The 23,334-nt window shown below is 47.7% G+C and overlaps 2 protein-coding genes across 4 annotated transcripts in view; one reads left to right on the forward strand and one right to left on the reverse strand.

The window, feature by feature from the left end:
• Window positions 1-4,447, forward strand: part of BMERB1 (bMERB domain containing 1) — a 142,146-nt gene extending 137,699 nt beyond the window's left edge. Inside the window, exons 5-6 of the mRNA XM_061152888.1 lie at window positions 289-371; window positions 2,930-4,447. Coding sequence (XP_061008871.1) covers window positions 289-371; window positions 2,930-3,042 — 196 coding nt within the window. The 3' untranslated portion in view covers window positions 3,043-4,447. The remainder of the gene's footprint in view (window positions 1-288; window positions 372-2,929) is intronic.
• A 16,106-nt stretch (window positions 4,448-20,553) lies between these two features.
• MARF1 (meiosis regulator and mRNA stability factor 1) overlaps window positions 20,554-23,334 on the reverse strand; it is a 39,116-nt gene continuing 36,335 nt past the window's right edge. For all 3 annotated transcript variants that reach the window (XM_061152894.1, XM_061152893.1, XM_061152892.1), the window contains exon 27: window positions 20,554-23,131. In XM_061152894.1, the coding sequence (XP_061008877.1) occupies window positions 22,887-23,131 (245 nt within the window). In that variant the 3' untranslated portion in view covers window positions 20,554-22,886. The remainder of the gene's footprint in view (window positions 23,132-23,334) is intronic.

The following is a 23,334-nucleotide window of genomic DNA, read 5'->3' on the forward strand; positions in this document are numbered from 1 at the left end:
AACCCACTGTACACACAGAACAACATGTGCACACCACCCACACACACAACATAACACACATGTGCCACCCACATGTAACACACATGTACCATCCACACATAACACATGCACCAGCCACACACAATACACATCCGCATATGTGCACCACCCACATATAACACACAGCACCATACACGCACCATCCATGAAGTCTGATACATGATCCCACACTCTTGCCTCATGTTATCAGTTCCTTGATGCTCTCCTAGCTTACTGTTCTTTCCTGTCTTTACGCATCTGTCTTCACAGGGAGCAAGAAGAAGATAAGGAAATGGCCGATTTTCTGAGAATCAAGTTAAAACCTCTAGACAAAGTAACCAAATCTTCAGCCAGTGAGTGCATACATTATTCCTTCTCCTCCCACATCCAAGAGAAAGGGAAATTTAAATGAGGTCTGGAAGCCAAGGGGACACAACAAAAATGCTTTCTAGAGATCAAACTTGAGCAGAGGATGGCAGCAGGCAGGGCCAGCTTCACGGATGAGGAAGCCCAGGGCCCCACGCCTAGAAGAGCACTGTGCTTGCTTTCATGTCCTACTATTGCTATCTCGGAAGTCTTAAGAATTTTCCAGCAAGAGGCCCTGCCTTTTCATTTTGCACTGAGTCCTGCAAACTGTGTAGCCAGTGCTGGTAGCTAGTCCTTGCTTACACGATTTGGTGCATCTCATAGAAGGGGTTGGGTGGCCCCTGAGGCAAGAAGGTGAGAACTAAGGCTTAGGAAGCTCTGGCCTCTGTTGGAGTTGGAATCGCTGGAGGAACGAAGGCAGAAGTTTGCTTCTCAGAATACCAGCCTCACAAGATACTCAGAGCAAAAAGAGTTCTGGTTGAAATAAGTTTGGGAAATGCTGTGCACTTGACCACTCTTTGTAGGCTTCCAATACCCATTAGCATATTAAAGTGATAACCAGTCCTGCTGGATAGGAACTGCCTTCTCCTTGTAGGTCCAGTGAGACCACTTTGAGTTATAAGAAATGGGTGCCCGATTCAAACTGGCCCTGGAAATAAAAGGTGATTTGCTGGAGAAAGAGCAGGGGGAGCCAGGGCTTCAGGGACTGGACACCCTTGCTCTTCTTCTGGTTATCCACTTGGCACCTCTTGTCATGTTAGCTTCATTTCCTCCTCCTACACAGGCCTTCCTGGGGCCAGAAATCCAGGACCATAACCTGGATTGCAGAAGCAAGGCAACGACTGGTATCTAAATGTGTAAGATTCTGACCAGCCGTTCTTGGATCACGTTCCCACCTGCTAGGCTCATCACTCTCACGAAGGGGCTGGGAAGTTGTGATTTTCTGGATCTGGGTTACATGCCCACCCCTATAGCCACAGGGGCATGAACTGTTATCAGAGGAAGTGCAATGGACAGTCTTGTTGCGAAGACAAAACCTAGAAGCTGCCACTACCAACTGAAGCCACAAACCCAGTTTTTCCCTAACTATCCATTAACAACATTCCATGAAAACACATTTGTACTGTGTGAAGGAATAAAGAAAGAGAAGGGCCCTGGTCCTTCTGCAGGCCCCTAACATCACAAGGCACATGGTTTTTGCCTAAATCCAGCATCTTCAATAGACTGTCTCTTCCATGAGAGGCAAATTAGAGAAACTCCACCTAACAGTGTGGAAAAGGAAACAAGTGAGGAAACTTGTCTTCTGTGTAAGATTATGGATTAGAAAAAAGAATCCCAGCCAGAAATCAAAACACCAAGCCTGTACCACGTGCAAGTCTTGGGTCCAAATATACATCATCCATGTGGGCTGGAATCCAAAGATGAAAAATTAAAACTAATCTAAAACCAGTGAAATCTCTGGAACCCCAGCAAAGCAAATGTAAAGTTGCTCAACAGAGACCCCTCAGCTCCCATAACACAGCCCACAGATTAAAAACAACTCCCGTGTAGATGATCTCGCAATAAAAAATTTAAAACCAATGAAGAATGGAAACACCATGAAAGGAGTCCATAGATGCAACAAAAGAGAATGTCTGTCCTCCAGAAATAAGAGAATATCTAAAAGAGATAATAAGTGTGTTTACAATGACTAAAGAGATAAGAGAAGGAATAATACTCAAAATGAAATAGCAAGATGCTATGAAAAAAAGAAGAGGTAAATTAGCAAACAGTTAGTCTTCTAAAAAATTACTGTCTGAGGAATTCCCCGATGGTCCAGGGGCTAGGACTTTGTGTTGTCACTGCCAAGGGCCCAGCTTCAGTCACTGACTGCAGAACTAAAATTCCACAAGCTGCCTGGCAAAAAAAGAAAGAAAAAAAAATTTATTGTCACTGAAGTGAAAACTCCATGGATTAAACACAAAGACACAGCTGAAGGGAGGATTCATATAATTGGAAGACAGAGCTGAGAAAATTACCCTAGAGTGCAGCACCAAGAGACAAACAGATGGGAAATGTGAAAGCGAAGTTATGAAGCATGGAATAATAAGAATAATAAGGTTAAACTGACATCTGAGAGGCATTCCAGAGGGAGCAAGAACGGAGAATGACAGGCGATAATGCGTGAGCATTTTCTAGAACTGAAAGGTAGCCCTCTGGTGGAAGTGACATCTTATTTCTCAGTCAGATATTTCTTGGATGACAGACCCGGTGCTGGGCTTGGCAGATAACAACGGTGAGGAGAACAGAACAGGACAAGGGCTAAAATCTGTAGTTAGAAGCTAAGGCCTGAAAGCCGCTGGACCTCCAGGGAGGTGGGAACCATCACCAGGACCATATAAAATGCATGTCAGCTCCCCAGACTTCACCTGTGTGGCCTTGGGGCGGGGCCTGGCCGGGGTTGGGGTGAACCTGAGGCTGCAGACGGTCAGGGCTCTCCTCACCTCACCTCTCCTTCTCTCCTGTTTCCCCTCCCTGCCCCCCCCCCGCCCCCACCTTGCTGCAGGCTCCCGAGCAGAGAAGAAAGCAGAGCCCCCGCCTAGCAAGCCCACGGTGGCCAAGACGGGGCTGGCGCTCATCAAGGATTGCTGCGGGGCCGCGCAGTGCAGCATCATGTAGCCCTCACGCGGGGTGCCCCCGGGGCCACGGGGACCCCCTCCCACCCTCTTGTCTTCAGAGCCCCCATTTCACCGGGGCCCAAGAGCTCTCCAAGGCAGAAGGGGTTGAAGGCAAGCCCGTGACCGCCGCCAAGAGCCCAGCCACCCTGTACAGAGTGTAGCGATAGGGAGTCCCTCACCGTCGCATGGCCCTCCCCAGAGCATGCTGAACCCAGGAGTCTGTCTCCCTGTTTATCCAACCACCAGGAAAGGTCCTCCCTTGAAAAAAGTATTATCTCCACTTCTAGCTAGCTGTATCTCACCCACCATGCGAATGAACTGGGAGAGGGGGCATGATCCCCAGGTGTGTACAGTTGTGACTTTACAGCAGTCCAGCGCCACGCTGGACGCTTCCCCTAGCTGCTCTCCTAGCTCTGCTGTCGGGCTGCCCCAGACGGCCCTGTCTCCCCCGTTCTCTTTCCTCTCCCAGGGGTTTGGGCCCTGGAGGGCTCCACGCAGCCCACGTGTCTTGGAGACGCAGAGGGCCCACCTGGAAAGACTGAGCTTGTGTGTGGTCGTCGTCACGTCTCCCGCTCCTTCCCCTCCGGTGTCTGGGCGCGGCTCGCATCAGGACTGTGTCTGTCCGCTCTTGGTTCTTCCTTGGCCACGTCTGTTCCGGGTGTGTGGGGATGGGGCCCCCGGCCGGAGGGCACCCCGTGCTTGGAAGAAGAGGTAGCAGAGAGCTGGGAACTCCAACCCGAGGCCAGGGAAGATGCGAATAGACCCAGAGCAGACGTACTTACTCTCCACCCTCCGGGGCCCGCCGGCTGGATGGTGTGCGGGCAGGACGCCACTCACCGGCCTAACACACAGACCTCTGCAAACATCAGTGGCAGGCGGGGGAGGCGGCCTGACCCAACCGTGTCCAATCATTCGGTGGTGTATTTTAACCAGCCTGAAAAATTCCACCTGTGTAACTTGATGTACATTTGCTACAGCCAGCCCGGCACAGCCCATGTGACCTCTGTACGTGTGTGTGTCGTGACCGGCCTAAGTAGTTAGCGTAACTCCAGATTCGCTGATGTGCAGTCATCCCTTGGAGACAATAAAACTGGAAACCACGTACACAGTATTTTTAAAGTTTTTACTTTATTCTTGACTACAGAAGTAACTTACCCATGTACATAGTTAATCATTTACAAAGTACCAAACGTATAAAAAAGTGTTTTTTTTTTTGTTTTTTTAAACTCCCAATATTTCTCCACCTACTCTGACATTTTGGCATATGTCCTCTCTGTCTTTTTTTATGCATTTTTTTTTTTTCATGATTGTCATTCTGTTGTATCATTCTATAACAGTTTTCTTTTTCCACCTATCATAGGATCACTATCGTTCTGCCATGTCATTAAAAGCTCTTTGTAAACATTAAACACTTCATGAATATTTACAATGGCTGCTTAGTAATCCATCTTGTGGATATACTGTAATTTACCTAACCAGACCCTCCGTATTAAACGTTTAAGCTGTTTCTAGTTTTTCAGTTTTATAAGTAATGTCAGGATAAACCTCCTGGGGGGTGGAGGTGGGGGTGGGTGGGGAGGGTGTTGGGTAAAACGTCATCTGAATTTCTGATTTTTCCTTAGCACAGACTCCTAGAAGTAAGGTTCTAATTTACATGGGTCACATTTTTTCAAAATATTTGTAAATCAAAAAAAGAAGAAAAAAAGTGAAGGTCTTTCTAGTCACAGCTGCTTTGGAATTGACACAAAATGTCTTTGAGTGTGATGGCCCCTCCAGGTGGGAGCATGCTCCCAGCCCCTCCCAATCTGTCACTGATGTGCTTCTTCAGTCTAGGCTTCAGCCCGCTCACCACTTCCTGTCTATTCTGAAGATGAAGAGGCTCCCTCAGGTCGCTGCCATTTCCATCACCTGGCCTCAGGGGACACTGCCCTAGACCAAGCACGAAGCCCGTCTTCCTAGGGCTGCCATAATGTATTCCTCAACCAGCGGGGTTTAGACAACAGAAAGTGATAGTCTCACAGTTCTGGAGGCCAGGAGCCAGTGTCCTCAGGACTGTGCTCTCTCTGAAGTCTCTTGGGAAGAATGCTTCCTTGCCTCTTCCAGCTCCTTGTGGCCCCTGGTAATCCTTGACTTTATCACTCCAATCTTTACCTCTTCTACAGCCCCCTCTGTCTGTGTCTCCGGTCCTCTCTTCTTGTGAGGACACAAGTCATTGGATTTAGGGACCTTCCCAGGGGGCGCTAGTGTTAAAGAACCTGCCCGCCAGTGCAGGAGACGTAAGAGACACAGGTTCGATCCCTGGGTAGGGAAGATCTGCTGGAGAAGGGCGTGGCAATCCACTCCAGTATTCTTGCCTGGAGAATCCCATGAACAGAGGAGCATGGCAGGCCACAGTCCATGGTAGCATAGAGTCGGACATGACTGAGTGAGCGTGCGCATAGTTACATTAGAGATGCACAGAGAGTGGATAGCTCAACCGTATGCCTGTATGACACTAAATCTGGGATGATCGCATTACAATCCTTAACAATTTCTCATAAGACCCTGTTTTCAAATAAGTTCAGATTCTGAGATGGCAAGTGGCCATGAATTTGGGGCAGGGGTGATGCTGAAAACTCGGCCTCTGGGCAGTGGTGTTGAATCAAATCTCAGAGCAGAGTTTTGGGTGCAATAGAAAAGAACAGCTTTATTGCTTTGCCAGGCAAAGGGGGACACAGTGGGCTCCTGCCCTCAAAAATTGGGTTTTATAGCACTGGTTCAAGGACAGGGCTGTTGATGAGATTAGGGTGTTTGTAGGGCCTACACTCTTAATCTCAGGTAATCTCCTGATGAGCTGGCCTCAGGTGGTCTTCTCTGGAATGAAGAATGCTAACATCTTCCATTTTGGAGTTTTAGTTCTGAAAAGAGCTCAAAGATACTGTTAGGTGTACCCCTTGTGTACCCCAGAACCAGTACCTGCCCCCAAGGCTGTGTTATTGTTTCAGGGCTGCTCTTCTCTTGTCTCTGCGTCCCCCCCCTTCCCTGGTTAGCAACAGTTCCAATTTGCCCTTTGGAATTCAGGGAAGGTCATGGAAGCTGGGATCTATTCCCTACAAACAAGAAATGGGACAGAAAGGCTTCCAGGCCCAGGAGGTGCATAGGGTCCTGCTTGGTTTCAGGGGGACACTATTTAACCCACTACACAGGTGCTTCCCACTCCTGCAATAAACACTCAGGCTGAAAAGGGTCTGTCTCTCTCCCTTCTGGGTAGAAAATGTGTGTCTGGAAGGCCTGACCTCAGACCAATTAGACAACAGTCACTCACCATTCCAACAAGCCAAAAAAAGATCGAAACCCTCATAAAAACCCTGCCTCTAGTACACCCGCTGAGCTCTGGGGTACATCTAACTTATGTTCCTGTCATTGCTATTGATTTTTTTTTAAGCAAAGAAAAAAAACCCACATCATTTATTGAGGTTTTCACAGAAGAGCAGAAGAAAGTAATTGTTCGATATGCTCCCAGATCCCCAGGGCTGCCTGCAAAGCTGGGAAAATTTGCAGATCTCAGGGTCCCATACCCCAGACTCACTCCTTTTGGGGGTCAATTGGGGAAAGGGGACAATGATAGCTGGAGACACATTTATTGAAAGTCTGTCACTGTGCACTGAGCATGTGTGCATATTTTCTCACTTGCCTTTCACATCAACACCATGAGGCAGATACTATTATTGGTAAAGTAAGTCTTCATATGTACTTCACTGGTACATATAAATAAGTTCAGTTCCAAGAGCGTGCTCATAAGTCCCATTTTTTGTAAGTCCAACAAAGTAAACCTACATACCCAACTAACAAAATTGGCTATCATTCTATGTTTGGGTCCTGTACCACAAATAAAATCTTGCCATTTCCTGCATCATGCATCTCTTTGGTTCTTCAGTTACTTCCTTTTCCTCTTGTCTCTCTCTGTCCTTTCTCTGGGCCTCCAATTCCATAGGTCTTCATTAGTAGGCTCCGCATTCACGTTCACGTTCTTTGAAAGTTCACAACTTGAACTTTTGTATGCAGGTGACTTAACTGTATCTGAAAACTGGGTTCTCTTTTTGGTGGGTGTGGAGTGAATAGACACAACCAAGGCAAAGATCAGGAGAAGGAAAGATTTATTACTTGCAACAGGCTGCCTGCTGTTAAATGCTGCACTCAATATGTCAGTGAATTTGGAAAACTCAGCAGTGGTCACAGGACTGGAAAAGGTCATTTTTCATTCCAATCCCAAAGAAAGGCAATGCCAAAGAATGCTCAAACTACCATACAGTTGTGCTCATTTCACCTGCTAACAAGGTAATGCTCAAACTCCTTCAAGCTAGGCTTCAGCAGTACCTGAACCAAGAACTTCCAGACGTACAAGCTGGATTTAGAAAAGGCAGCTGAACCAGAAATCAAATTGCCAACATCCATTGGATCATAGAAAAAGCAAGAGAATTCCAGAAAAACATCTGCTTCATTGACTATGCTAAAACCTTTGTGTGGATACAACAAACTGTGGAAAATTCTGAAAGAGATGGGAATACCAGACCACCTTACCTTGTCTCCTGAGAAACCTGTATGCAGGTCAAGACTTAGCAACAGTTAGAACTGGACATGGAGCAACAGACTGGTTCACAACTGGGAAAGGAGTAATTCAAGGCTGTATACTGTCACCCTGCTTATTTAACTCCTATGCAGAGTACATCATGTGAAATGCTGGGCTGGATGAATCACAAGCTGGAACCAAGATGGCCAGGAGAAATATCAATGACCTCAGATATGCAGATGACACCACTTCAATGGCAGAAAGTGAAGAGGAACTTAAGAGCCTCTTGATGAGGGTGAAAGAAGAGAGTGGAAAAGCTGGCTTAAAAGCATTAAAAAAACTAAAATCATGGCATCCAGTCCCATCACTTCATTGCAAATAGAAGGGGAAACAGTGGAAATAGTGACAGATTTTATTTTCTTGGGCTCCAAAACCACTGCTGACAGTGACTACAGCCATGAAATTAAAAAATGCTTGCTCATTGGAAGAAAAGCTATGACAAACCTAGACAATGTATTAAAAAGCAGAGACATCCCTTTGCCAACAAAAGTCTATGCAGTCAAAGATATGGTTTTGTTTTTTCCAGCAGTTATGTGCAGACAAGAGAATTTGATCCTCAAGAAGGCTGAGTGCTGAAGAATTGATGCTTTCAAATTGTGATGCTGGAGAAGACTGTTGAGAATCCCTTGGACCGCAAGGAGATCAAACCAGTCAATTCTAAGTGAAATTCACCTTGAATATTCATTGGAAGGACTGATGCTAAAGCTGAAGCTCCAGTAGTTTGACCACCTGATGTGAGAAGCCGACTCATTGGAAAAGACCCTGATACTGGCAGGAGGAGAAGGGATGACAGAGGATGAGATGGTTGGATGGCATCACCAACTCAATTGACATGAATTTGAGTAAAGTCCTGGAGATGGTGAAGGACAGGGAAGCCTGGTGTGCTGAAGTCCATGGGGTCACAAAGAATCAGACACAACTTATTGACTGAACAACAACACAGAACACTGGGGATATTTCCCAAAGCAGTGCCTTCCCAGCAGCAAAACTGGGGAGGTTTAAAGCTAAGGGTACATGCATATTTATGAAGGGGTTTTAGAAGACTTCACCATAGAATTATGGCCAAGATCAACAGAGTCCAAGCCTTAGCTGACTGAAATCTGAAATTATAATCAACCTCATAATTCCATCCTCCACCTGGGTGGGGGCCTTAGTTTCTGCAGAACTCAGGGACCATATCAGATTATGCACATCCCTTGAGGAGGAACTAAGATTCTGCTTTATCACTGCACCATTGTTTGACTACCTTTTCTCTGTTCTGTCTTCTTCTGTCCCCTTAAGAGCATTGATTCCTGGAACCTGTTCACGGGTAAGCATTGTGGCCAGGCTTAGATCACAAAATGGCTTTAGCCAAAATGAGCTCTCCTATGTCAAGAAAGCCATGCCTGGTTCTCTTTCTCCAAGGAGCCCCTACCCTACCTGCTTTTGTTATTACTTCCGCTCTGTAGATGAGGAAGTGGTCCTTGGTGCCATGACCAGTTAATGGCTGGCTCGTCATTCATCCCCTCATCCCTTCTTGTAGCCTCAATCATCCTTTCTCTCCCCATCAGCATTTAAGCAAATCTCTCCCGTTAAAAAACAAAAAACCCTCTCTTCCATCTTTCCTGGCAGTTCACACATTTCTCTACACCTTCACAGCCCTGACTTGTTAAGAACTGTCATCATCTTGCTGTCTCTGCTTTCCTCATCTCCAGCTCCCTCCTCAAACTATTCTCATCTGGCTTCTGTCACTCTTGTCACTGACCCCTCTTGCTGAAATGCAACCATTTGGTCACATAGGGGAGAGAAACATCTACTTTTAATCTTTTATTTCTCTGTTATCTGTCTATCTACCATCTGTCTATCTAATCTTTTGACTGTGCCATGAGGCACGCAGTTTCTCATTTTCCAACCAGGGATCGAACCCATGGCCCCTGCATTGGACTGTGGAGTCCAAACCACTGAACCATCAGGGAAGTCCCATTCCTTTAACCCTTTTAGGTCCTGCAATGGGGACCCTGTCAATGAGACTGGCCAAAGAGAGATTAACAAGAGAAAAACAAGAGAAGTTTATTAACACGTGCGTCATGCATAACCCAGCAATGAGTAGTGCCAAGAGGTGGTTAGAACGTAGGTTTATGTACCATCTTAGGCTAAAACTTAAACCTTAAGCTAAAATAGGGAAGCCTGGCAGACTGCAGTTCATGGGGTCGCCAAGAGTTGGACACGGCTTAGAAACTGAACAACAACAACAAGGTTAAAACCAAAGGAAAGGGGTCTGGGGCTTCTGGGCAGAGGAGACAAGTTATGGGAAGATGACCAGGAAAAGTATGGTAAACAAGGGTTGTTTATTATGCAGATTGAAGTCCTGCCTTCTCCCTGGAAATCCGCCTCTTCTTGGGCTGGAAGAGGAAGACACCTTTCACAAATGGGAATTTCCTTATAAATGGAGGGCTTCCCTGGTGGCTCAGCTGGTAAAGAATCCACCTGCCATGTGGGAGACCTAGATTCCATCACTGGGTTGGGAAGATCCCCTGGAGAAGGGAATGGCTACCCACTCCAGTATTCTGGCCTGGAGAATTCCATGGACTATAGTCCATGGGGTCACAAAGAGTCAGACATGGCTGAATGACTTTCACTTTCACTTTATAAATGGAGATTTGTTTTATAAAATGAAAAATTTTACCTTGTGTTTAGAGCTTTTTGTGCATCTGCTGTTTCTCAATAGCCTTTAGCTTGAAATAATCCTTATGCTGAAGGGGTGTGTTTTGAGTGGCATATTCTGACACCCCTCATCTGAATCCAACGGGCACATCAGTCCTCCTGCCAGCTGTCTGCCTGACTTGACTGCCAACACACCCCACTGTCTAGGTGTACCTCCCACCTCTCTCCAGTCTCCTTTATCATTTCCTGTCCTCAGGGCCTGGCCCTCAGCATTCTCTCCCCACCCACAGCCTCAGCCACCTGCTCTTAGATGGCACTCTGACCACTCCTAAGTTCTCTTATGCACCTAGACCTTTCTCCTACACTCAGACCCCTTCTTCCTGAGGGTCTTCATTCAGGTCTGGAGCAGGCACACCGAAAAAGACATGTCCTAAACAAGGGTGGCAAACCAGCCCACCAACTGTTTTTGTAAATTAAGTTGTATTGGAACATAACCAAGTGCTTTTGTGTATCGTCTACGGCTATTTTGTGCTGCAGCAGTAAAGTCTTAGGTGGTTGTGGCAAGAGAAATAAATTTTATTTTATTTATTTTTTTTTTTGAGAAAGAAATTTTAAAAATAAGAGAAAAAAAGGAATTTAAAAAAAAGAGAAATTTAAAAAGAGGAAGAAATGAAAGAGAAAGAAATGAAAGAAAGAAAGAAAAAGAGAAAGCCATAAAGAAAGCTGAGCACCAAAGAATTGATGCTTTTGAACTGTGGTGTTGGAGAAGACTCTTGAAACTCCCTTGGACTGCAAGGAGATCAAACCAGTCAATCCTAAAGGAAATCAGTCCTGAATATTCATTGGAAGGACTGATGCTGAAGCTGAAGCTCTAATACTTTGGCTGCCTGATGTGAAGAACTGACTCATTGGAAAAGACCCTGATACTAGGAAAGATTGAAGGCAGGAGGGGAAGGGGACGACAGAGGGTGAAATGGTTGGATGGCATCACCAACTCAATGGACCTGAGTTTGAGCAAGCTCCGGGAGTTGGTGATGGACGGGGGCCTGGCATGCTGCAGTCCATAGGGTCGCAAAGAATCGGATATGATTGAGCGACTGAACTGAACTGTGGCAAGAGACCAAATGGCCTGCAAATCCTAAAACATTTGCTCTCTGGTCGTTTAAGAAAATGTCAGCCAACCCCCATCCTAAAGTGCCTCAGCTTCCTCTGTTTTTCCGTCTCAGAAAAGGGCACCACCAAATAGCCAAGATTATCCTAGAACTTGTCCTTGACTCTTCTCTTCCTCCTCACATCCATGCAATTGTCTTTAGCTTGTTGTTTAGTCGCTAAGTCATTTCTGACTCTTTTACGACCCCAGGGACTGTAACCCACCAGGCTCCTCTGTCCATGGGATTCTTCAGGAAAGAATACTGGAGTGGGTTGCTATTTCCTTCTCCAAGGGATCGTCCCAACCCAGGGATTGAACCTGGGTCTCCTGCATTGCAGGCAGATTCTTTATTGTCTGAGCCACCAGGGAAGCCCCAAGTCTTTAACGTCAACCTCCTAAACTTCTCTAGAATCTTTCCACACCCCCATCTTCCCACCACCCAGTGTTGCCACTTCAGCTTTTCTTGGTCAACTGCAGTGGTTTCGTAACTAGCCTCCTTATCACAGGCCGTTCTCCACACAGGGGCCAGGTGATTTTCTGAATAGCGCACACCTAATTGTCATTTCCCTCTTTAAAACCATTTCCAAGGCCTTGAGGACAACATCCATGTCCTTTCACATGGTTTCAAAGACCCAATCAGATCTGGCCCCTTCCCACATCCTTGGCCTCATCCCACGTGCTTGCTGGGGTCCCTCTTTGACCTGGGGCTGCAGAAAGATCCTTTGGTGTTTTTTGGTTCTTGCCACGCTCTCTGTTGGCATCTCTCCTGGACCTTCACACATTCTTCTTGTGCCAAGAACTTCTCAGATCTACCAGTCTTTCCCTGGTCTACCTGTGAGCCACTCTCAGAAGTCAAAATTATCTCAAAGAGAAAATCTAACCAGGTGTGCTGCTTCCAAGTCTCCCGCGCCTTCCCCTCCATCCTCACAGTCTCAGGGCTTGGACCTGGATTTCAAAGCCTCACTCCATCCCCTGCGTGTCTCTCCCACCTCCCTTCTCATCGCTCCTCCAGCTTCAGGCCCTTGCTCACACCAGCATTTAAGGGAAAAAATGGAGTAGGAGCATCTGGAAACACTAGGCAGTGTCCAGGAGGGCATGGGACACAGCATCCAGCTTGACCCAGAGCTTGTGGGACCTTAAGAACTTTGTGTAAAGGGCCCACAGGACTTTGCAACAGCATGGGATTGCTGCGAGCATTTTAGCAAGGTGCTGGCGTGGAAGCCCAACGCATCAGGCAGGGGAATGCTCCCTTACACTCTTTCCCATCAGACGGAGGGCTCATCACCTGTATTTGGCAGATGGGGAACTGAGGCTCAGAGAGGGGAAGTGACTAGCCCAAGGTCACACAGCATGTAGGTGTAGAACCAGGGCTTGAGTCTGAGAGCTGGATGAGACTCAAGCATGGGATGTTTCTTTCTCATTTCTAATCCCAGCATGACCATCACTCCGTTCCCTGTTGAGCTGTACTCAATTAGAGGTGACTCATGGCCATGCCAGCAGTCGCTGAGCCTCTTACGAGCCTTTCCATTCCGTGCTGGCTGGACAGCCCTGGGCTGCAGGGGCTCCATGACTGAGCTCATCTGCAGTTCGAGAGGAAGCAGTTAGAACATGCCCAAGGCCACCTGCCGAGACCCAGGACCGCTGAGTGGGCACCAGGGGCTGGGGTGAGACACTCAGGAAAGCTGGTTTGAGGAACAAATGTCACTTTTCTGTTCATGCGTTTGTGAATTCCACTTGTGAATGCAATCCTTGGCAGGTACCAGGGAACACAGCGATGAACAGGGGGAGTCCTGTCTTCAGGTACCTGACGTTCTAGGGAGGGAGACTAGTGTCTAACAGGAGGGTGGAAGAGGCTCCCTATCCGATGTTAAATCTGAACAAAACCCACTGCCCAGCAGGATTAACTGCAGGGAAGAGAAGCTAGACAGTGGCGGAGGGCTCCAGCCTGCCAGGGTTAAGATCCCCACTCGACACTCCCTGTGTGAGCTGGGGTGGTTCCTTCACCTCTCTGGGCCTCAGTGTCCAGATCTGTGAAATGGAGAGAACCATGGAAGGTTAAACAAGATGGTGCATAGGAAGGGGTTGGAGCAAACCCTGCAGTGAAGTGGATGAGTGTTGCCCACATCTGCACGTAGGAAGCAAGCCCAACCTGGGGCCTGCCCTCATGCAGCTGACTGTGAGCAGAACCAGGGAAACATTGCAAGGTGACAAAATCTGCCGTAATAAGTGTCCACCGAACTCGGTTCCACGTGCTTCCCCAGTGTCCACACTGTTCCGGGCGTGCATTCACACCCAACCCTGACTGCCCCCTCTTCGCTCTACACACCCCCTCACGTCCTCCCCACACCTGTCCCATCCCTGTAGTTCTGCCAGCTCCATGTGGAATCAGCCCCGGAAAGTGATGCTGAATTGAATCCCAGAGGTTTGGGTGAAGTAAAAAAGAATAACCTTATTGCTTTGCCAGGCAACGGCGGACACAGTGGGCTCATGACTTTCAAAATTGTGTGTCCCAACCCGGGAGGAGTCTTATAGCAATAGTTCAAGGGTGGGATAGCTGACAAGATTTATGTGTGTGCAGTTCTCCTTTCAAATTCTGGTGCTGGAGAAGACTCTTGGGAGTCCTTTGGACAGCAAGGAGATCTAACCAATCAATCCTAAATATTTACTGGAAGGACTGATGCTTAAGCTCCAATACTTTGGTCACCTAATGCGAAGAGCCGACTCATTGGAAAAGACCCTGATGCTGGGAAAGATTGAGGGCAGAAGGAGAAGAGGGCAGCAGAGGATGAGATGGTTGGATGGCATCACTGACTCAATGGACATGGGTTTGAGCAAACTCCGGGAGATAGTGAAGGACAGGGAGGCCTGGTGTGCTGCCGTCCATGGGGTCACAAAGAGTCAGACACAGCTGAGCGACTGAACAACAACCCTTGGAACAGCGAGAGGTTATAGTCAGGCTGAGCTATGTGGTAAGGATCAAGGCATTCTTCTTTCTCCTGCAAAGTTGCAAAGGGTGGGGTTGCTGACAAGATTGGGCTTCCCTGCTGGCTCAGACATAAAGAACCTGCCTGCAATGTGGGAGACCTGGGTTTGGTCCCTGGGTTGGGAAGATCCCCTGGAGGAGGGCATGGCAACCCCCTCCAGTACTCTTGCCTGGAGAATCCCATGGACAGAGGAGCCTGGCGGGCTACAGCCCATGGGGTCGCAAAGAGTCAGACACGACTGAGTGACTAAGCACAGCTCAGCCTCAGGTGGTCAGGTCTTCTTACCTCTGGTCGCTTTAAACCTGCCACAGGTGGTTTCTTGGCCGCTCCTCCCTTGATTAACAACTGTTCACATCTACCCTTTGGAACTCAGAGAAGGTCATGGAGGCTGAATGAAAGCTGTTTGCTATAATCAAAGAAATGGGAGACACCGGCTTTGTGCCTTGAAGCCCCACAGGGCCCTGCTTGGCATCAAGGTGACAATTCCTGATAACCAGGTTTTGATTCCAAGGCTTGTTTTGGTGACATTGGGCTTAGCATAAGTATTCCATTTAGGGCCTGTTGTCTTGTTTTTTGTTTTTAATTTACCTTTTGGCTACACTGGGTCTTCGCTGCTGTATGCAGGCTTTCTCTAGTTGCAGCGAGGGGGGTCTACTCTCAAGTTGCGGTGCTCAGGCTTCTCTTGTTGCAGAGCACCGGTTCTAGGCGCGTGAGCTTCCGTAGTTGAGGCTCAGGGCCTTTAGAGTGTGGGCTCAGTTGTTGGGGCCCGCAGGCTTAGTTGCTCCGAGGTATGTGGGATCTTCCCGGGTCAGGGCTCGAATGGATTCCTGTCCACTGCACCACCAGGGAAGTCCCTGTTGTCTTGTTTTTAACAGTTCTTTTTGGTTGTAGAAGACCAAAATTGAAGCCAACCTGGCAAAACATAAGGGTGCTTCCTGGCTTCTGAACTGAGATGTCCTAAAATCTAAGGTACTAGCAGGTCCAGGGATTCAAAGGAAATCACCTGGACCTGTTTTCCATGTTTTGCTACTTCTCCATGCTGGTTATGTCCAGCTATCAAGCTCCCAGATTCCATTCCCCAAGCCTCCTGGAGGAAAAATCCAGCGATTTCAACAAGAAGGCCAGCCTGGAGTCGGGGTCACATGCCAGTCCCGAATCACTTGCTGGAGCAGAGGGTGCCGATCACTCTCAGCCGAGCTGAGGTCCAAAGGCTGATCTGGAGAGGAGGCAGTGATGTCAGCCCATTTGTGTCAGAAGAGGACAGAAGAGATGCTGGGAAGTTAAAAACACATGTCTGCAGCATTTTAGAGAAGAAGAAATAAGACTTCCCTGGAAGTCCAGTGGTTAAGACTCTGAGCTTCCACTGCATGGGGCGCAGGTTTGATCCCTGGTTGGGGAACTAAGATCCTGTATCCCACATACCACACAACAAGCACCACCACCCACCTGCCCCACCCCCCCACCAAAAAAATAAAAAATGAAAAACAGGCTTTCAGAGCAGGGCAGAGATTTGCTAAGGTCATCAGCGAGCTCACTGAAGCCTGGACAGAACTCAGAGCCCTTGGTCTGACTCAGTGCCCCTGCCTGGCTCTTGACTTGCTCTGCCCACAGCTGTTTGTTTGTTGAGGTTAGAACAGCAACTCTCTACCCACAGAAACCACAGTCTATGCATTTGGAGGGAAGAAACCCCTAAGAAAGCATTTCCGTGGCTTCAGGCTCCAAGCACAGCATTGCCCTGGGCCAGTCAGCTCTGAGTTAACTGCCCCATTGTGAGACCTCAACCCCCAGAAAGGCTCCAGAGCCTGTTTAGCCATGTTAAGATGAATTTTTTATTTTGAAATCTTTTCTTCTTTTGTGGCTGTATCTTGCAGCCAATAAAGGTCCGTCTAGTCAAAGCCATGGTTTTTCCAGTAGTCATGTATGGATGTGAGAGTTTGACTATAAAGAAAGCTGAGTGCCAAAGAATTGATGCTTTTCAACTGTGGTGCTGGAGAAGACTCTTGAGAGTCCCTTGGACTGCAAGGAGATCCATCCAGTCCATCCTAAAGGAAATCAGTCTTGAATATTCATTGGAAGGACTAATGCTGAAGCTGAAACTCCAATACTTTGGCCACCTGATGCAAAGAACTGACTCATTGGAAATGACCCTGATGCTGGGAAAGATTGAGGGCAGAGGAGAAGGGGATGACAGAGGATGAGATGGTTGGATGGCATCACTGACTCAATGGACATGAGTTTGAGTAAACTCCAGGAGTTGGTGATGGACAGGGAGGCCTGGTGTGCTGCAGTCCATGGGGTCGCAAAGAGTCGGACATGACTGAGCGACTGAACTGAACTGAACTTGCAGCTTGTGGGATCTCAGGTCCCCAACCAGGGATTGAATGCAGGACACAGCAGTGAAAACCTGGAATCCTAACCACTGAGCCACCAAGTGGTGATTTAGTGACTAAGTTGTATCTGACTCTTGTGACCCCATGGGCTGTAGCCCACCAGGCTCCTCTGTCCATGGGGCTTTCCAGGCAAGAATACTGGAGTGGGTTGCCATTTCCTTCTCCAGGGGATCTTCCCAACCCAGGGATCGAACCCACATCTCTTGCATCTCTTTCATTGATAGGCAGGTTCTTTACCACTAGTGCCACCTGGAAAGTACTAATAATAAGTGAGTGAATGAAAGTCTCTCAGTCATATCTGACTCTTTTCGACCCCATGGATTGTAGCCTGCCAGTCTCCTTTTTCCATGGAATTCTCTAGGCAAGAATACTGGAATGGGAAGCTGTTCCCTCCTCCAGGGGACCTTCCCAACCCAGGGATCGAACCCAGGTCTCTCACACTGCAGGCAGATTCTTTACGGTCTGAGCCACCAGGGACGCCCATGTGGCCTTTCTACACCTTATTGTTCATAATTACCCTGACTGCTTTTAGTCCCTTATTGTTGCTTGTTGTTTAGTTGCCAAGTCGTGTCTGACTCTTTGCGACCGCATGGACTGCAGCATGCCAGGCTTCCCTGTCCTTCACCATCTCCCGGAGCTTGCTCAAACTCATGTCCATCAAGTCAGTGATGCCATCCAACCATCTCACCCTCTGTTGCCCCCTTCTCCTCCCGCTCTCAATCTTTTCCAGCATCAGGGTCTTTTCCAATGAGTCGACTCTTCCCATCAGGTGGCCAAAGTATTAGTCCCTTACAGTTTCTTTGCATTCCATTTCCAGGGGCACTTGCAAGCACTCTGGTGAGGGTCAGGGTGGTCTCAGGTCCTGACCTGTCTCAGTTTTAGCTGACAGCCCACATTTTAAACATGTTTCCCTGGTGATTCTAATGCCCTCTCTGATCTGAGAACCACCACCCGGAAGGGTCTTCCTGTTTGAGCCCAGAGTCCTGCTGCTGTCAAGGAGGCAGGGAAATATGACTGGGCCCGCCTCTTACTCACCGGGGTCCCCACACCTGGCGCAGTGCCTGGGATGGAGTGGGGCTCAGCAAAGACGAGACCTGGGAGGTGTGCAGACCAGGGACTCCGGCCCAGCTATGCCATGGAGTAGCTGGGGCAATGGCTCACCCTTTCCAGCCTCACTCTCCCCATCTGTAACCTCAGTGTGGGGGTGGAGGCTTGCAGCTTCGAAGCTTGTTTGTTGACCCTTGGAAGGTTGAGCCAGGGCACCCCTTTCCTCTCGCACTGGGAGCTGGACCTCTGATGTCAGTCACTGACTCAAATTCACCAAACATAAACAAGTTGTCTATGTAAATTCATCGATGGGAACTACGACTGGCTTCTGACTGATGGAATTTGGCAAAGATGCTGGGAAGTCATTTCCTTGATTAGATTACATCATAACAAGGCTCCCTCTTAGGGAACTGGAAATTCTCATTGCTGGCTTGAACTGAGCTGCCATTCTGGGGAGGCCCATGTGGCCAGCCTCTGAGGTGGCTTCCAGCTGACAGCCCACAGAATCTGGGGCCCTCAGTCGGGGCAGGAGGGCAAAGGGGAGGGTCAGCAGGGGACAGTCCTCAGAATCCATGCGCAAAACAGCATCGGTGTCCCCATGTACAAAAGTGAAACAGGGTTCTATTTTAGAACACAGATTTATTTTCTGAAATGTCTTTCTTGATTCCATGTCTGGCCCAGACACACCAGACTCAGCCAACACCGAGGGCGGGGCCTCTGCAGCCTGTGGGTGGGTCTGTCTGCACTCACCGTGACTAAGGTTTGCAGGGAGAAAGGAGGCTCGGGGGGGCAGGCAGTTCTCTCACACCAGCCCCTGCATCAGGAAGACTTTCAGCAGAGGTGGAAGGGCCACCCTGACCTCTGCAGCGCCCCTAACTGGTTCACCAGCACGGAATGAGGGGCCCAGTGGCTGGGTCCTTAGCCTCAACTACAGATGTCTCTTCCCCTTTCCTCCTCTGGACCCTGAACTCCCCATTTCCAAAGCCTTCCTTCCCAGGAGCTGTGGCTCGTTCTCTTCATCTCGCTGAGGGAAGGTCTGGCCCTCGACCTCTGATCTTGTCCCACAAGCCTGAAGATTGAGGGGCTTGCTTTCCCACCAGTTCTGTGATTTGCCGACTGCCTCCCAGAGGCAGCCAAAGTGTGAGGTGTTGATTGCTCAGTCATGTCTGAGTCTTTGCGATCCCATGGACTGTAGCCTGCCAGGCTCCTCTGTCCATGGGATTCTCCAGGCAAGAATACTGGAGTGGGTAGCCACTCCCTTCTCTGGGGGGATCTTCCCAATCCAGGCATCGAACCCGGGTTTCCTGCATTGCAGGCAGATTCTTTACTGTCTGAGCCACCAGTGAAGCCCAAGGGCAACCAGGTCTCCTCATATTTCCACCTAAGCTGTGCCCCAAGGCTGCCTACCTCCAGGGAGGGACTTGAACTCTGCTGGGAAAGCTCCACACTTGGGCCTTGCAAGTACTAATCCAAACAAGCCCCTTGGATCCGTCTCCACTGCATCTCTCCCCCAAGAGTGAGTTAGACCAGGCTGATGCTGTAAGCACACATGCAGCTGGGAGACTGGCGAGCGACTGTATGTATGAGCCTGAAGTACAGCCACACAGGAGGGTGTGAGGTCAAGTAACACAGTGATGGAGACCCCGCTGACCGCTGGTTTACAGGGCAGAGTCGTGTTCCTGCTTCTCCCGAGTCCCAGAGCCACTATGTGACCTGTCTCCAGTGTAGACGGGAGCTATGGCAGGTCACTGCTGTGGGGGGTGGGGGTGGGGGCTGGGATGCTTTTGATGGTCTGATGACTCGGACCCTGCCCGTATGAAGCAGCTAGAAACCAGAGAAGCGAAGTTTCAAAGCACGAGGCTCCTCACGGAAGAGGCAACACACAGGTCAGGTGCACATCGCAGTCAGTCCTAGAAGGTCACATCTGTCTCTCGTGTGGACGGGTCTGCTTTCACTCTGTCTGTGTCTGCTAGGCTGCCATTTCCAGGTGGGAAATACAACCAAGATGAATGTGATGCCCTGTTTCAACCACCAATCGAGACGTTCCAAATTCCCTTGCCCCGACTAGAGGGGCACAGTGGCCTCTCAAGTTTTCCGGCAAAAACTGGCTACAGTGAAAGGTGTTTTGAAAGGACTGCCAAAGGTTTTTAAGAGACCATTAGTGTTGAACTTTAAAAAAATTGCCCTTCATCAAGAATCAATTTACCCAGAAGTTCAAGTCTCTTCTGCGTCCTTTTCAAAATCCTGAAAGGGGGGTGGATGGGTGGGTGGGGAGTAACAGTGGTCTCAGGAAAAGGGCTTCATAATGGTGAAAGAAATCTTTTCTAAATAGGCTTATTCAAAAAGCAAGCCTGGCAGTGACCAAAACCAAGGATGTCTGCAAAATGCATTTCTTTCCCAGGGAGAGAGTTCCCAAGTTTTATAACCAGAGGGTATTTTGTGATTATTGTATTTTCCTCACATGATTATAAGCTGGAGTGAGGCTGGAAACCCCGGAGGGTCCTGACCACAAAGTGCCAACAGTCCAGTCACCTGTTGGGGCCGGATGCCAAACTCAAAGGGGCTCCACGATGCCAGACCCACCTACTTCCCACCTCACAGATTCCCAGAGGGGATGAGAAGCTGACAGAAGTGGGGTACAATCCCTCCCCGCCCCAAACGAACAGAACATTCACTTGGGGAACTCAAGTGTGATGCTTGCTTTTAAAGTTTATTGACAACTGTTTGGTCCCAACACACAAAACAGCACTTGAACCACAAAAGAAGTGTTCAAACAAAGTAGACAGTTGAGAAAAACATCTCTTCCCCCCAAATCAATTCAAAACAAACAGTGCAAGATGGGAAAGGGGGTTTTGGTGATAACTTTTTTTTTTAAACAGATAAATCTGATATATTCTTTCCACCCAGAAATAAAGTATTTCATTGTCTTAATTCTCATACGTCATTTTGTCACATCAATTAAGCCTCTAGATAAAAAAATAGATAGCAACTGGACTGGCCGTTGTGGAGTACATTACGGACACCATGAGCTTTGCACATCTTCAAACGGCGACTGTTAAAGAGTCATGCACCCGTCCCAGGCTCCTGGCGACTCCAGTGAATGGTTCAACCACACCCACACAACAGCGCACAACTCATCTCTTCTTTGTCTGGTACCCAAAGAAGCTGCTCTTTGAGGCTGTTCCAAGTGACTTGTAATGGTGCCTTGGGCATTTTTAAAGTCCACTTTCTCTACCTTCAAGCAAAACTAAAGTCCACATGTGCAAATTCAGCCTTACAAAATCTTAGAATAAGGCCACTGATGTTCTCAACACCACCTTCATCATAATGTTTAAAAAGCTTTCTAAAAAAAAGTGCACCTCTGCATTTCACTGACTGTCACACTATGTCTGTAGAGGACATGCCTTCAGGAAGACTGAGTGCCACGATGCCTACAAGGCTTTCCCAGGCCCGCTCCATCTTGTTCAGGGCTGTGTGCTGAGAACTGGGACTCGTTGGCTTCATTGAAAAGATTTGGGGAACAAAAAGTCTTACTTGTAAAAAATCTCTCAATAGCCCTTATTTTGTGGCATTTTATCAAAATGCTGGCTATGAAATCAGAGCCCATTTTCTGGCTTTCTAGAAGTTACAAAATAGAATCATTTCCCCAAAAGAAACCATCTAACTAGTGGAAGACCTTATGCCAACAGGTTTTTTGCTGCTCTATGAATGAATCCGCCTTTTTGCCCAACAAATACAACCCATTGTAAATGTCAGGTTTCTCCAGGAGGCGTAAGAGGCCGCCTGTCACCGGATGCCTCAGCCACCTCAAGGCGAAGGTCACTCCACAGGGCAGTGCTCCCTCAAAGGCTGGCTTTCCATAAATGCCAACATCAGACACCACAAAAAAAACAAACCCAAACATGCTTCCAACAGCTAGAAGTAACAGTAAAAGCAGACGCTATTAAAAGACACTGAGTTAACAAACACATAGTCACATGCACACGAAGCTTCCCAGCTATCAAAACCAGCTTTAAAATTACGAATACAAGGTTAAGTTGATCAACCTTGGCCTTCCTATGTATAGATAGAATTTCTGCCTCTTCCTAGTGGAAAGAGCATCGATACCGTTCCTGTCAAAAGCACCTCCCTCCTCGCCTCTGATTTGTAATTTATGCATTTGATGCATATTCTAGAAAATCAGACTCTCTTCCCAATGCTGCCTCTCGACACACAATAATGTGTGCTGGATTCAAATGCTGACTTTTAAATTCATGACACCAAGACCATCTTCTTTTCCTTAACCTAATCCATGTCAAACTGGAACTTAACATAAAAGGGAAGCTTAAAACATCCTTGACTTTCTAGAAAGCTCAATGGAACCCCAAAGTGGAAACATTTTAAAAAATTTGAGATGAAGCCACATTTGTCAACTACAGACATAGCTAAATAAAAAAACAAGGCACATTTACAAGTCACATGGAAGCCAGGAGCCTTCGCATCCAACCAGGACATACACTCCTCCTGCCTTGCCCACCCTCTTCAGTGAGTGATCGCGTAGGATCACCAAACAGACTTTTGCTTCATCTTCTCATGCATTTGACTAATACTGTCTGAACACATCAGTAAACACAGGCTTAGAGACTACGTTACGCTACATGTAAGATTTTACCACTGGTGTGGCTTGATGGAAGTAAGACCACTTCCTTCGAGCTGAGTTCTCCCTGCTGTCTTCTTACGGAACACCATTCATTATACTTTATAATAATTAAGAAAAATTTGTTAAAATATATTAAGGATTCTTTAACAAATGCCAGGATATTTTTTTTTTTCCCAAACAAGTGGGGGAGAAAAAGAAAAGAAAGAAAAACTTCAGCTTAAAGCCGCATTCAATGTAAAAGAAACAAAACGTACAGAACATGTCTAAAGATGAAGTAAGTGGCTTCTAGGGGGAAAACAGAAAAGGTTGTGTTTTTTGAACCTGCTTTTGTGTGCAGAATCAGACAGTGTTTTCCCATCCTAATTCTATGTTCAAAACGAGACTCAAAGCTTGGTTATAGGTGCAAAGGAAAAGTTGGCTGCCAATTTTACTCTATTTTTGGGTTGCTTTTTGGCTGGGCTTTCCATGGGGTCCTTGCTGTGCAGCGACTCTGGGGTTTCCGAGGAGGGGCTGGGAGGCGCTGGGACAGCTGCCAACACGCCGGGTGAGCTCGGATGAGGGGGCAGGTTTTCGTTCTTTATTGGTACTGGAATTTCAATTTTCTCTTCTTGGTTTAAAATCATAATTTCTGTAAACACAGGAAAGCAAAACACATTCAGTTCTAGGACCTGGCGGCAGTGCTGATTTTCAGTTCCTCTCATTTCTCAAAAATTAATCCCCGATCCTCTAATTCACACTTTAGCTCTGAGGCCAATACCAGGTATCACTTAAGTCAAGCATTTAAAAACTGCGTCTCTGCTTTTCCTTGAATAACGAAACTTCAGAGACTGT

The sequence above is a fragment of the Dama dama genome, chromosome 10 (assembly GCF_033118175.1).
Source record: "Dama dama isolate Ldn47 chromosome 10, ASM3311817v1, whole genome shotgun sequence".
NCBI classification, from domain to species: Eukaryota; Metazoa; Chordata; class Mammalia; order Artiodactyla; family Cervidae; genus Dama; species Dama dama.